The 15,512-nt window shown below is 36.2% G+C and overlaps 1 protein-coding gene across 4 annotated transcripts in view; it reads right to left on the bottom strand.

The window, feature by feature from the left end:
• fibcd1b (fibrinogen C domain containing 1b) overlaps nucleotides 1–15,512 on the bottom strand; it is a 97,873-nt gene that overhangs the window by 61,595 nt on the left and 20,766 nt on the right. Inside the window, exons 1-4 of one of the 4 annotated variants that reach the window (XM_079873309.1) lie at nucleotides 6,532–6,546; nucleotides 6,294–6,390; nucleotides 5,424–5,507; nucleotides 1,725–2,204 (exon numbers count right to left, since the gene is read on the bottom strand). In XM_079873309.1, the coding sequence (XP_079729435.1) occupies nucleotides 1,725–2,201 (477 nt within the window). In that variant the 5' untranslated portion in view covers nucleotides 2,202–2,204; nucleotides 5,424–5,507; nucleotides 6,294–6,390; nucleotides 6,532–6,546. Of the gene's footprint in view, nucleotides 1–1,724; nucleotides 2,205–5,423; nucleotides 5,508–6,293; nucleotides 6,391–6,531; nucleotides 6,657–15,512 lie in introns of those variants that run through there. The other 3 variants (XM_079873306.1, XM_079873307.1, XM_079873308.1) reach the window with 3 other exon arrangements.

Genomic DNA, 15,512 nt, shown 5'->3' with positions numbered 1-15,512 from the left:
CTCTCTGATGGCTCAATATTCATAATTTCATATTTAAAATACTAATGTCAAAACATTATTTCTGTTGTACATGTCACTGCTGTACAGCATTAAATGTAAATGCACTGTTCAATCATACATGACTCTTCATATGCAGTTTATGTACTGTAAAGATGACATACGAGATAAACTGATGGATGGGTAGACTTAATGTTCACTTTCTGATACTCAAGGACAATTCCAGTGAACATTTATCTCCATTACTAACTTTCAGAGTTCAAACTGGCTGGCGATGGTGATAAACAGCTTCCAATGGGTCTCACATTGATGAGAAAAGCATTTTGCAAATGAGCCACGGTTTGAAACAGCATAAAGTGTGAGAACAAACCAGCAGGGTGGCAATTGAACGGAGGTTTAGACTCCGGGAAACATACCAAGTGTTAACGCAGCATTATTCTCCCTGAAATGTCATTTATTATGGATCCTGTCCATTTCCCAGAAGTTCAATGGTTTGACAAAATCTACTGCTGAGCTGAAGGCACACCTGCTCCTCAGTTCTGCTCATGTGGAGACTGTATTGTAACCGTGATTTCAGTCATTTCATAATTTCAATGGGTAAATGAGTCACATTTGTAAAGAGCTATGCTATATCTAAAACTACTTTTCACATGTTTATTGATTTGTTGACCTAATTACATTTTCACACTGAAGGAACATTTTAAAGGTCCCGTTTTTCATGTGTTTTTGAAGCTTTGATTGTGTTTACAGTGTGCAATATAACGTGTTCATGTTTCGCGTGTAAAAAAACACAGTATGTTTCACACAATTTACTTATCTGTATACCGCTGTTTTCACTGTCCTAAGAACGGGCTGATGACTTCCTTGTTCTATGAAGTCCCTCCTTCAGAAATACGTAACGAGTTGTGATTGTGTCAGCGGTTCCCATGTTGTGATTCGACAGCAGCTTAGCGCACGTTGCCCGGAAAGGTCACGCCTCTTACCATAACGTGGAGGCGCATGCGCATAAATTGTAACCATTGATCTCTAAATACAGCGTCCCTGGGAAGGCCAAACAAAGGTGATTGGACTCCGGGATGAAAATAACAGCGTCTCGACGACATAGCGACAAACACACTCTACAAACGCAACTCTTCCTCTTCTCCGTGGGAGCGCAACAAGACCACGCCCCCTTTTTTTGTATTCCTGTGGGCGGAGGTTAGTCAAAAAGCTGTTCTAGTGACGTCATTAAAGAAGGAAGTAGAGGGATGTAGTCCAAACCGGCCGTTCACTGTAGGCGACTTCTGTTAAATAAAATATCTCGCTTGGCATTGAACTTTGAGCTTTATAATTTTACAGATATTATTTATACTCTAACAACAACATTACACACTAACTAAAGTTTGAAACATGGGATCACGAAGAACGGGACCTTTAAATAAACTAGTAAAGACAAAAAAGTGATTAAAATGGTGAAAAACAAAGATATACAATCAGGACGCCATGGACACACTGGGCCCTATCATACACCCGGTGCAATGCAACGCCAGGCACGCGCTGTTTTTTTTTTGTTTTTTTTTTGCACAAAACTGTTTTTTGCTAGTTTCAGCCCGATGTTTTAGATATAATTTTCACATCCTGCACCACGTTGTTTATTAAATAGCAAATGCATTTGAGCCCATTTGTGCAGCCATGGTTGTCACTATGTCACCTTATATTTGCATATGTGTGTATCAGCACGCCATTACCTGTATAAGTCTGCTCTGTTCAGTTTGCAGTGTGTTCAGGTCCTGTCCCAGGTTGCCTTGTCCTCGTCTAAGAGACTCATAGTCCATCTTCAGCTGGCCCGCATGGGCTGACAGCTTAGCAACTTCCTCTGCCAAGTTGACCAATAGCGCTCGATCCTGACCTTTGACGGACTTAAGATCCGTATCATGGTCGGTGAGCGAGTGCAGCAAAGATGTCTGCACGCCTTCCAGCCGCAAGAAGTTACTGTTATAATCAGGGCAGTTGGGGTCGATGAAGATATTAATGCGTGATCCATCACCTCTCTCGACTGTCACCAACGCATTGGCTTCGTCCTGATTGGTGCTAATATGGGGCGGACCATCCGACATGGGGGGAGCCTGGTAGTGGTTCATAAGAAGAATGGTTCCAGTCACTGTAACTGCGAGCAGAACGGCCACGAAGAGCAGGATGGTGCATAGCAGATAGCTACAACTCATCCTCTGCAGACAGACAAAGACAGAAAAAAAAGACAGAGAGACAAAGAGTTAAAGCGTAATAACATTATAATCATCATTATCATTTTGGCAGAACAGAAAGTGCTTTTTAAAGCCTGTAGGGGATAATACTGCAGTGTGACACAACTGCAGGAAAGACAAAGGAGAGATGAAGGTGTTCCCCTCCCTCCCCACCCTGAGAATCATCTGTTTGCTCTAATAATACTTGTTTCTTAGTGATATAGTTCCTCTTTTCTTGCAAACACACAAACAACCCTCTCTTCCCTTTTCAACTATTCATAGGAAACATATTATATAGTGAACATTTTTTGTAAAGTGCTGAGAAAAGGGCTTGTAGTATACATGTAAGGATGTATTATTATTTGAATGAATAACAATCATAAATAAGCATAAGAATGAGCTTTATATGGTAAGCATGTGCTCTTCATCTGAGAAATGCATTTTTACAAATCAGAATCTTAAAACCACAAAGACGTAGACACAATGTTGTCACGTGGTGTCATTGTGAATTATCTATTCACTCCACAGTGCTCCCGTAATAGGAAAAAATTAAACCCCTCTGATTTTACCATCCAAACAAATGTGTGTATGTGTAGTCTGGACATGTGTGTGCAATGATGCACTGGCAGTGTTGGTGTGTTCTCTGTGTAAAATATGTTATTCCCTGAAAAAGGTGCGTACACATATGTTCTGATAAAATATGCAAAACAGCCATGCTGGCATTGGCCCATGCTGATGGGTGGTTAATGGCTTGCTTTACAAGTTGGCTTTTACGATCAACTCTGGGAATATAAAAAAGATTTCGGGGAAGCACTTCAGTGAACAGTTTACTCAGAGACCAGAGATCCTCTCTCCTCCATCTCTGAAGGCTAGTGGAACATGTTGAGGCACTAGATGTGATAAGCTCCTGGTATGAATTAAATAGGATCAAACCACACTGTACTTGTTGAATACATTTTGTTATACCTTGGTTTATCCTTCAAAGAATTACTTCTGAGTCTGGTTTATGGTTTTGGTATTCTGTCACACACACACAGACAGACACGCACACACACACACACACACACACACACACACACACACACGTTTGCTTCACTATATGAGTGAGGACATAGCACAATATTTCAGGTTAATTATTTCTATCAGGTTAGATATTTTATATGGCCATGGCCTTACCCTACCCCTACCCCTAAACCCACCCATCACAGAAACATGCACAAAACAGTAAACTTAAATAAAAACATGTTTTGGCTGATTTATATGCCTTTTTAACTAGTGAGGTAAAGTAAAATGCCTTAACTAGTCGGTTGTCCTAATATTTCTCTATACAAGTGAGGACATAGCCCACACAAGTGTAGCCAAACCTGCACACACACACACACACACACACACACACACACACACACACCCACACACACACACATATTTACATGCATTGAAAAAATATATATTTTAAATTATTTAATCAAAACATTTTTTTTTACATTATTTAAATTATGATTTAAACATATTTAAATTTACTTTCCAGCTAATTAAAATATCAGCATGAATGACAAGACAATGACAAGGGCATTATTTAATGCAGTTTTCCAGGTCCAGCATAATTCATTGATGTCTAATGTTTCATATTTATTCAAGCCAACTGTGCATACTAAAGGACAAACGTTATTTTATTTAACAGGTATGACTGATGCGCTTAAATTCTACATGTAATCCAATTGAACTCAATCCAGTGCCCCCTGGACACTTTCCTTTTGAACAGCTGTTTCATCTAGATGAAAAACTGCTAAAAACAGATTTATACCGCAAACTCTCAAAAGATTGAAAGCAGTATTGATGGTTGGACTATACAGTATTAGCCATTTTCCCTGCAGATCAACCATCATTGTGACTGTTTTCTTTTCCATGTTCTATTCCTGATTCTTTCCAGCTGAGCCTCAGTAGATTAATAGCTATTTTTGCGTGTAGTATTTTATTGAGTGAAAATTGCAACAACTATCTCTCGGAGTCTCTCTCTCTCTTTGTCCCTTTTCCAAAACTCTCTCACACATAGACACATACACGTGTTATTCTAAACACAAACACCAACAACACATCTGTTTTGTCCCACACATTGGTGCATTCACTTAAATTTTAATTTTAATGCCCAGACAGATGAAGGGTGTTTCTGCAAAAAAAAAAAAGTGTTTTGCATAAAATATTCAGAATGCAACGACACTTCAGTAGATATGTGATCATAACTGAATCCATATAAGAGGGCTGACACACAGGGAGAATAATGAAATGCAGAGTATAAGCCAAATGTGTGTGTGCGAGTCTTGTATTGACTGACTGCTTATCAGTACAATCACAAATATGCAATTTTAAAAGACAGACATGAAAGGTTTACATATGAAACGCTAGGTGTAATATAGTAAAATCCTTTCCTTAAGCCCATCAGTTTTCCGAAGGCAAGATTCAATCCTCCATTTTATATTCATTGCTCACTGCTGTAAGCGCATGGCGAAGAGGGATTACTAACTGAACAGAACCAAAGCATACACCTGACAACTACAATTTCCCTTTAATAATAATAATAATAATAATAATAATATAATAATAATAATAATAATAATAACAATAACAATAACAATAACAATAATAATAATAATAATAATAATATGTTTATTTTATATAGCAGCTTTCTACAAACTCAAGGTCGCTTTACAATATGATACAAATAAATGTGGCAGTAGACAATACAGTCAACAACAGTAAACAATACAGATAAACTGAATAGGTAACATAATTCAACTGAAAAGATAATAAAGTCCTCAAAAAATGTATGTATGTGAAGAGATATGTTTTAAGGTGGGTTTTGAAAACATGTAATGATTGAAGGTCGTGAATGTGTTGTGGAATAGAATTCCAGAGAGTGGAAATTCCTTTGAGGAGAAAGAGATGCTGAATTGTGAAGAACAAGCCTATGCATCACTTGATGTATACAAGATACAGTGGGGTCAAAAAGTCGAAAACCATTGTTTTAGTTTGCATTGCAAACTATATTATTAGTTATTAGTGTCATAATGTTTCTTTGTTTAAAAAGTTTTTTATTTTTAAATTCAGATTTGCAATGTAGACTCAGACGTTTAGACCCCACTTTAGATGCTCCAGTAGTTCCAGGAACTAATAATCTATAATGGTGTGAGAGATTGAAGCCCTTACCTTGGGCGGTGTTTGTCTGACTGTGTTTGAGTCTGACCAGCGATGTTTGAGCTGAGAGGAGTTGGGCACACACTCACAGAATGTCTGCATCAAACAAACAAACATAAAACTAAATAAAGTGATGTTTTTCTTTGGCATTTGGTATGTGTGTGTACTGGTTTGGCTAAACTTGTGAAGGCCAGATGTATCACTAGTGAAATATCATGACAACCGACTTCTGTAATCAGAAGTCAAATCAAGGTTGTATTTTTAATCTAATGTTGTGCACAGGATTCTGTGAGGGTTAGGTTTATGAGATGGAAGTCTATGAGATGTTCTCCCTATACTCAAACAAACCTGTGTGTGTGTGTGTGTGTGTGTGTGTGTGTGTGTGTGTGTGTGTGTGTGTGTGTGTGTGTGTGTGTGTGTGTGTGTGTGAGAATCATCCATTTGCTCTAATAATGCCCTTTTAGTAATATAGCTCCTCTTATCTTGCCAACACATAAGGTCACATATACACTTTCATAACCATCTCATCAGATTTCCTTTTTTATGTCCCAGGCAATAACAATATTACATTAGCTTTTCGCTATATGGTAACAAAATCAGATCACTGAGATATTAGCAAGGCCTGTCTGTCAGTGCTCTCTGTAATGCCGCTTTCAGAAGCTCCACAGATGGTCCTGTTTTCCAATCACTCTTACAGATTCAGTGTGTTGGACCAAACAACTCAATGGTGTATGTTATTCCAAAGTGATTTTTTTTTAAACTTATTTTTAGACTTTATTTTCCAATCCCTCCTATCCAGCCACCTATAGAGAAACATGCTATGATTAAAGCAATTCACAATGGATAAAATCTCAAATAAAATCTCAAATAATTCATTTTTACCTAATTGAATATCTTTTTCTCACTGAAATACATCACAATCTGGATGTAAAATGGGTTGTGACTTTATACTCAACAAAATTACCCAAAAGATGTCAACCTTGTGAAAACAAAACACAAAATATTGTTTACTGCAAGGCACTGCAACAGAATAAATGTCAAAATACACTATTTCAAAAGTGTAGCCACATGACATTATAACTGTTAACATGAGACTAGTGTCATAAAATCACTTACTAACCTTGTCTGTGCAGTTATCCATTTTTTCTGCTCCTATCATAACCATGTACAGTAAACACCCAGTAACCTTCACATGATACATGCATGGATACTGCCAGTTATGAAGAGAGAGATAGAGAGCAAGAGTGTTCCAGGTCTGCATAAGCTGTACTTGTTAAGCTAATTTAGACGTAGAAGCTTTACACACTTTCTTTCCCTGGTTTAAGACACATTATAAGCCTCGAATTACGCCGGTCACCTGGGTGAGGAAGAAAAAAAGAGACAGAGGAAGCGTTGAAAAAAAGCAAGCAGGTGAAGAGCCTGAATAGATCAGACCACCCATACTGACTACAGAGCATTCTGACAGCCAAAACTTATTTTCAGTAGATACGAACAGTAAGAGAGACAAAGAAACAGAGAGAGAGAAAACAAATTGTGAAACAGAAAGGAACAACGAGACTTTATGAGTTTGTGGTGCTCATATTTTTGCAGTTTTCACCGAGTGGTAAAAATCACTATCCATAAGCAGGCATTTTACAGTGGCAGGTTCTTTATTTCTAAACAGGACGAGATTATAGGGATTCATTTTGTAAAAACTGTCTAGGAACAATATCATCTACTGACCAAACATGCAAGTTTATCTGGCAGGAACGGTGGCCAAATCGTTGTTTTTTGTTTACGAATACTAAATCAAGTACACAGTGTAAAAGTATTACAGCTTTAAAAGTAAATGATTACACGGCAACAACTGAACTGCAGAAATTAGATGTGCTTTGTCACTGTACCACCAAAAACAGCCTCATGATTGGCTTTTCAGAGGTTTCCTATATTTCATTTTCATACAGGCTCACATTAAATTCCATTTTACCATAGTGATATACTTAGATCTACTATTCAGCAAGGTTACATAAATTGATCAAAAAGATTTCTATTTCAAATAAATTATATTCATTAAAACTTTCTATTAATCAAAGTATGCTAAAAAAATATGTTTACACAAAAAATATTAAGCAGATTGATAATAAAAATAAATGTTTCTTAAGGTCCGAATCTGAATATTAGATTGATTTCTATGACACAAAAGACAAATACATGGAGCCTTGGTGAACATAAGAACTTCTTTTAAAAACATAGAAATACTGATCTAATACTGAATTACAAAAGCACAAAAGAAAAACACTTCATTTCCCAGAGAGCTTTTTAGAGTTTGAAAGATTAAGATAATATGGAAAAGCCTAATTAATTATTTGTAACATGTTTGTTTCAAAATAAAATTACTATTAACTCTTAGTTAATTACTCTTTATTAATTCTTTCCTGCCATTCCAATTCAATTCAAATTCACAATCATGAATTTTAAATGCCCAGTATACACAATCGTATAAAATGTAACACTTCATGTATTAAAACGCATTTTGGTCTTTCAAATAAAACTGCCAACATTCCTTCTCCTTTCTAACTGACTGTCAAATCTCCAGACAATAAAACACATCTCCCTATCTTTCCAATATCCATCTTTTGCATATGTGGCACTGGCACACACATAAAAAAACTCAAAAACTCAATACTACTGTACAGTAACCCATCTCACTACTTTAGTATCATTGTTTTATAGTCATAGACACACCTTGAGGTTTCCAACAATCTCAACTAAGGCCATGACAAAGAGACAAAATTCCACATTTCACAGATATCCCACAGTGAGGAGGACGAATGGATTTTTCAACCAATGCTCCTCGTGTATATATCTCCACTCATACATAGGAGAGTTTCCTGTGAATAATGCATGTATAACCTAAGAATCAATACCATCTGACCACAAAGATGAACTCTCTATCACTCGCTTTCTCTTTCTATCTCTTTTCTCAATTTCATTTGCTTCGGCTTACCCTTCTTTCCACCATTCTCTCTCTCTGTGCACTCACCTGCATAGTGCAAGTTGAAAACTGGAAAGGTTTTGCCTACATGGACCCCAGCAGAATAGTAAAACCTGAAATCACCTACATTGTACAGTCCACATGAGAAAAACAGCTTATTAAACATACTAAATAATGTTTTAATTAAACTCTAAACATGCACATACATTTGTGTGAGGGTTATTTTTTTAAGGTTAAGGGGATACAAATACCATTAGCTTAGTATGAAAACAACAGAAGTCAATGGAAAGTCTCCATCATGATAGACAACCAAATGTGTGTACAGTATGTGTGCGGTTGGGTGCTCCTTCAACTCTAATCCACCCCAAATGCTATTGGGTGTGAAGTGATGCCCATTACAAATATGAGATAGAAGGGCGAGCCAAGGACAGCATACACAAACACACACAAAAAGATCCACCACTGAGACACTGGGGGCAACCGAGGCCACAGGCATGTGTGAACTGAATCTGATGCTATCTGAGGCGAAGAATTAGGGGCATCTTAAAGCATAAATGGGTAAACTGGATTGTCCTGGTTTTCTCTTGCACTCAAGATTTATTTACTTTGGAAGAAAAAGAGAAGCTTCACTCCATTATAGGGACATACTCAATGGGCCTCTATTCAAAAGCCTGTGTATTTTGGAACAATGCAGGGCATAGTTCTATCCATACAATACACTGTTATTGGAAATGTGTAAGAAACTATTGACAAACTGTGAACACCATGAACAGTGGGAGAAAAAGGAATTATATTTGTGTGTGATGTGCATTTTCTGTCAAAAATTATTGTTCAAATTATTGTCGCTTGATGTGGTTTCAAGATTGTGGTTAGCTGTGTTATCTTTAATCCACTGTGGGCTGATTTCTGTGGCAATCATTGAATGACAGGTGGTCTCGAACTGAACTGAGAGACAAAGACACCTGCATTCCGGCCCAGTGTGTTCATGCTAATCATATAATCATGTCTAGTTAACAGTTGTAAAGAAGACAGTTAACACTAATGATAGTTTCACAAGTTCAGACATTATCCTTGAGATTGATAAACTGATTTGGATTGCAGCCACAACTAAATATTGACTTGAGATTTATCCTGCTAGACATAAACTAACAGAAAGTTAAATACTATGTAGAAATTGCAGAAACACCGTTTTCAATTAGCTTGAAGCAATCCTTTCATATTATTAACAATAATATCACATAATATAGAAATTTTGTAGCCTATATTTTATTGACTTGTTGCATTAATGACGTCATATCCACCTTACACTCGATTTCCGGTTTTACATCAGTAGAAATCACTAAAGACGCTTTAACATATTATATCCCAGTTACACAAACAAGGCTTAAGATAGTCCCAGACTAAAATGCTTGTTTGAACTGCCTTAACTGAAAGCAACTTGCACTGACACATCTTAAAATTTGTTAGTGTCATTGTGTTGTCTCAAGCACATCAGTAATTTTTTTTTGTTTTTTCTAAGGCATGTTTATAAAATCTACTCAAATTTACTAATAGAACTAAGGCCTAATCCTGGCTTAATATAAAGAGCTATATTTGTAATCAACAGATTGTAAAACATTTTCTCCACCACAATATATTTTAAAATTAACTGCATGCCATTTAGCAACATAATTCATGAAGCTTTTATTAATATGATATTCTAATATCGATCTAGCATATTGCAATGTGCAACAAGTGTCTCATACCAGCCACCGAGCGAACGCACAGAGTAATGTTATAACTTAACTTTCAACACACTCAAATGTATTTTTAGTATGATTGTTTTGACGAAGTAAAACAGCGCTGTGTAACCCCACAATTTTAATATGTCAAATAAAGCGACCTGTATGTAACTCTAACAATGTTCAGGGAAGAAGGAGGCAGACGTTAACTTTAATTGTAAAATCAACATACACAACAAAATGAAAGGAGTGGCAGTGGCCAACTGAGGCATATAAACATAATAAAAACAGCAGCGTAAAATGTCCCAGGCCTGATCTCTCGCCCTTCACTGTCATAATTCCTTTTTAAATTCTTCTGGATCTCCTCCGCAGGTGTCTCTCATTAACACCAGGCTCCACCAGCCTTATTCCACTCCCACGGCTCTCGGCCCCACCCTGCTATATACCACAGTAACGTTAATAAAACTTTAATACATTAGCTCATCTATGAACATAATTTCTGCTTGAGTCCGGTCGGATTGCTGTCTATCGGTTGTGGAGGTGAAAATGACAACTCCCACGATTCCATGCTCTTTCACTGCGTTATCAAACTATGCCTTTGTTATTGTTTCGAATAAGTGACCTCTAGCGGCAAAACTTACATACTGTGCCTTTAAAGGGTAACTCTCACCAAATTGCAACCTAGGCTATTTTTGTTAATCTACCCGAGTCAAACATTTGTGTAAAAGCATAATTAGAATGGAAACGCCACTTTTAAGATTGACTGTATTTTCATTTCGGTCAAAATGCCTTTTGAATGGGAGTGCTAGGGGCACTACAATGATGGCATCAAAATCGCTATTTTTAAAACAATAAGGAGGCTCGACACAACATGAAACTCTGCTAGAAGTATCACCAGGGGCTCTACACATGAACTCGAGCATTGACAACATTGTTTGTGTACACAAAGTTTACTAAATAGAACGTTTTTTTACGACTCACTAGTGTTTCCAATGGCTGGAATTTTGACAGTCAAAAGTAGTCGATCTCCGAATGCAACGTAATGATCTGAGCTTTCCATCTTTACTCTCCTCATGTTACATTGCATTCGGAGATCGACTACTTTTGACTGACAAAATTCCAGCCACCGGAAACACTAACTGATAAAGTGAGTCGTACAAAACCTTTCGGTAACACTTTATAATAACTGCATGCTATTAATCATTAGTTAAGCATTACTAAACAGTTAATTCATCATGTATAAAGCATTAATAGACATTAATAAGAGGTTATAAATATAGCTATAAATGCTTTATTCTTGATTTATAAGCATATCTATAATGTGTTTAATAATTGTATTTTCATACTTTATTAATGATCAATTTATCATTTCTAAATGAAGTATAGCATTATTAACAAACCAGTTACATTATTTACCATTATTTAAAAACTAGGTGTTGTCATTGAGTAATAAGATCACTTAGAAAGTGTAAGTAAATGTAGTAGATTCAGGTAGTTATAAAGCATTTAGTAGTGGTCAGTTAACTATTTTGTGAGCTCATCTAAAGTGAGGACTATTTATGCTTTGTAAAGCATTTATAAAGGAGATTTAAAGGCTCATTGCTGCTCATCAACAGCCTTTAAATCTCCTTTGTAAATGCTTTACAAGGCATAACTAGTCCTCACTTTAGATGAGCTCACAAAAGTAGTAAACTGACCACTACTAAATGCTTTATAACTACCTGAATTAACCATGAATTGCAGTAGAAATACATGTTAATAAAGCATTTATTAACACTCTAAGTAACTATTACTATATGTCTGAATAATAATAATATGTATTTAAACAGTTTATTAATCATTTACTTACACTTTCTAAGTGATCTTATGAACCACTGACAACTCCTAAATAACCGGTTTGTAAATAATGCAATACTTCATTTAGAAATGATAAATTGATCATTAATAAAGTATGAAAATACATTTATTAAACACATTATAGATATGCTTTAAAATCAAGAACAAAGCATTTTAACTGTATTTATAAACTGCTTATTAATGTCTATTAATGCTTTATAAATGATGAATTAACTGTTTACTAATGCTTAACTAATTATTAATAGCGTGCCGTTATTATAAAGTGTTACCCCCCTGGTGATACTTCAAGCACAGTTTCATGTTGTGTTGAGCCTTCTTAGTGTTTTAACACTAGAACTACCGGAATTCCATAACTACTAGAACGACCATAGCGGTCATTCTGACCGTTCATACTTTGACGTTCATATGGCCGTACTGAACGTAATTTTCGTCATGTAATATCTATTGTACATGTAACCCTTCTCTTTTCCAATGAAGCTTTTAATTCCTGTCGTCATAGCCCTTAAAACAAGCACAAAAGAAAGATTGCCCCGACAGGTGCTGCCTCTATTTGAGGAACATTTTGCATCAAAATAATATTTTTTTTCACCGCACTCACCACGTGAATAGACACGCACAAAAGTTAGGAAACGTCAAAGCTTCATACAGTTAGTACAGCCCTGTTTGTAAATAAGTTCAATAATCAATAAAAAATCTAAAAATAAATGGATCTACAATGATAGGTAGGCTAATGATAAACAGGACACACAATTTTAATTCAAATGAATGTGAAAATGTACACACACAAACAGGCTAAGAAAAAAACATGAACATTAGCTAAACAAGAAAACGAACTGCTTCAGTTTAGTTTCAGTGAACAAAAAATATTAACGAACAAAATCAGGTTAACTGCCCATTTGAACGGCGCAAAATACCGCATCATTGACGCTTACGCACATTCCACACAGGTAAACACCGCCTTTCGCGTGCAGCTCTCACACACGTTGTGACATTTGATACATCTCCTTGGTTTTATTTTGTTTGCAGTTCCTCCAGTTGTATGGCTTTTGATTCCATGTGGTCGGAGTGAAGTTCGCTCACCAGTCGTATGATGAAGTCCCTCTGCGAAACTTGCAATGTAGCGGACTTATGATATCTATAACGCGTGCGGTCAAAATGACCGTTATGGTAGTTCTAGGTAGAAATAGTCAGAACTGTTGTGTGTTTTATGATTTTAATAAAATAACAGTGTCAGAATAAAATATACACATATTTAGGAAAAGTCAGAGTCCTACAGCCACATTTATTTTATTTTAACAAAGTTATTACATTGTAAAATTTAAAAACGGTCAAAATGACCGCCTTGGGAGTTCTAGTGTTAAAAATAGCGATTTTGATGCTATCACTGTAGTGCCCCTAAAAGGCATTTTGACCGAAAACGAAAATATGGTCAATCTTAAAAGTGGCGTTTCCATTCTAATTATGCTTTTACACAAATGTTTGACTCTGGTAGATTAACAAAAATAGCCTAGGTTGCAATTTGGCAAAAGTTACCCTTTAAGTGATGACAACTTCCATTTTTGGGTGAACTAACCCCTAAATTCTGAGATGAGCAGGAATTACACATTTACATAAACTTTTACTTAGAACTATTTTTTTGCCAAAAATATCCAAAGCAAATGTTTGGACAAACAATGTCTTTCAATGTCTGGAAAAAGATTTGTTTTGAGGTTCAAACAGGGTTTAATTTGTTGTAAACATGTCCTGGTGACCCGTTTGAGCCTGTGCATGTGACCCATGTTCAAGTATAACTCGGGTAATTTTCCTATGCCGCCTCTATATTCTCCTCACACTTACTGTGGCTTCAAAACTGCTGTATCAAATAAAATACAAAAAAGCCCTAAAATACTAAAATACCCTAAAATACTTTCAATTAGTTTTCAGGTTTCAGATTAAATAGGTTTGAGGTTTAAGATAAAGTTTATTAAAAAAAAATAAAAAAAAAATCACACAAAAAGGGTTCAAAGCATCTATGGAATCTTTGGTGTCATAATGTTTAATTCAAAAATGTAAATGTCTACAGAGTTCAAGAGTATTTTTGTAAACCACACATAACACTTAGCATGAAATTACTCCAATAATACGCCCAGGAAGCCCTAAAATGCTTCCAAGGAGACAATTACGCGACTAAACTCAAAACACTTGACACCAAATATATAATCCCCAACTTCCAGCACAAAAGCACAACGCACAAAGTGCTTTTGGTATAGAAAACACAGTCGAGGGAAAACACACAAAGCCTTGCTCTCTGAATACAAGATGAGTGAGAAAAGAGGCTTTCACACTTTCATATGAACAACAAAGCTTAATTGTCACCTTATATTTCAATATTGTACCTTTCATGTATGTTCTTTTCTCACCCATCTGTCATACTTCTCTGTCTCTTTCACTCACCAATCCATCCCAGCTTACTTTCTCTCTCCACTAGTGAGCATTAGAGAGGACGCCTACCTAACAGTGGGTGGATTAGAGAACTCTCAGAGCCGCGTGTGTGTGTGTTTTTGAGTAGCTACTAACCTCCAAAGCTGTGCGTTGATTCACATGTCATCAGAAACTCTTTCCAGGGAAATGCGGGTGGCTAGGCCTCTCCAGAGCCAATTGGAAGGCAGAGATTTTGGAGTACATTATGGTTTCATATCACTAAAAATAAAATAACCTCATTGCGTCATACATTAAATGTAGGTCTTTTGAAGAAAAATAGTTACACCAAGACAACAGACCTTAATGATCTCAATTATTTATTTATTTTTAGCAGCTACAAGATAGTGATTATGGAGATTGTAATGGAAGCTTCTAAATGATCTAAATATCCTCTCTCTCTCAGTTTAATTCAATTCAAAATGTGCTTTATTGGCATGACAATTGTTTCAATATATTGCCAAAATATTTCTATTTTTTACAGTGAATCATCATACGTGTACAAATAGTGTGTGAGTCTGTGCGTGAAGCTGCGTGTGTGTGTGTGTTTGTGGGAGTGTGTGTGTGTGAGCGCATCTCTCTCTCTCTCTCCCTCTCTCAAGATGGTGTCATGTTTGGGCAACGGTGAGTAATTCAGCCTCTCAGTTGTTCAACAACGCAACTGACAATTTGTGGCATAACAAAATCTGTAATTGAATGCATGCTCACAGACTTTTTTCAACAGACACTTATCCCTATGACACACATCAGTCTTTTTTTTTACCAATTCAATATACCACATACTGAAACAGGGGTAAAAATGGTATTTCCTGTAAAAAAGCAAAAAAGCAAAAAATTTCTCAAAGTTGAATTGAGCTCACCACTGTTCAGCAACTACAATTCCAGTGAAAGCGAGATTATTTTTGCTGAAAATGAACAGTTAAATGTGAAATTGTGATTATTTAACACCTGTTGCTTTCAAGTGTCATTGCTGTTGTGACAGGTGACACTCTGTTGCACAATGCTGTAATGAGATGTGTTTTAATAGGTTTAGAAAAAACAAGTAATAAATGCAGCACACAACACACAAATAACCGCCCATGAGGTTTGAGC

Source organism: Squalius cephalus, assembly GCF_949319135.1.
Source record: "Squalius cephalus genome assembly, chromosome: 5".
NCBI lineage: Eukaryota > Metazoa > Chordata > Actinopteri > Cypriniformes > Leuciscidae > Squalius > Squalius cephalus.
The sequence above is the reverse complement of the archived record's forward strand: the minus strand, read 5'-3'. Positions and strand labels throughout refer to the sequence as shown.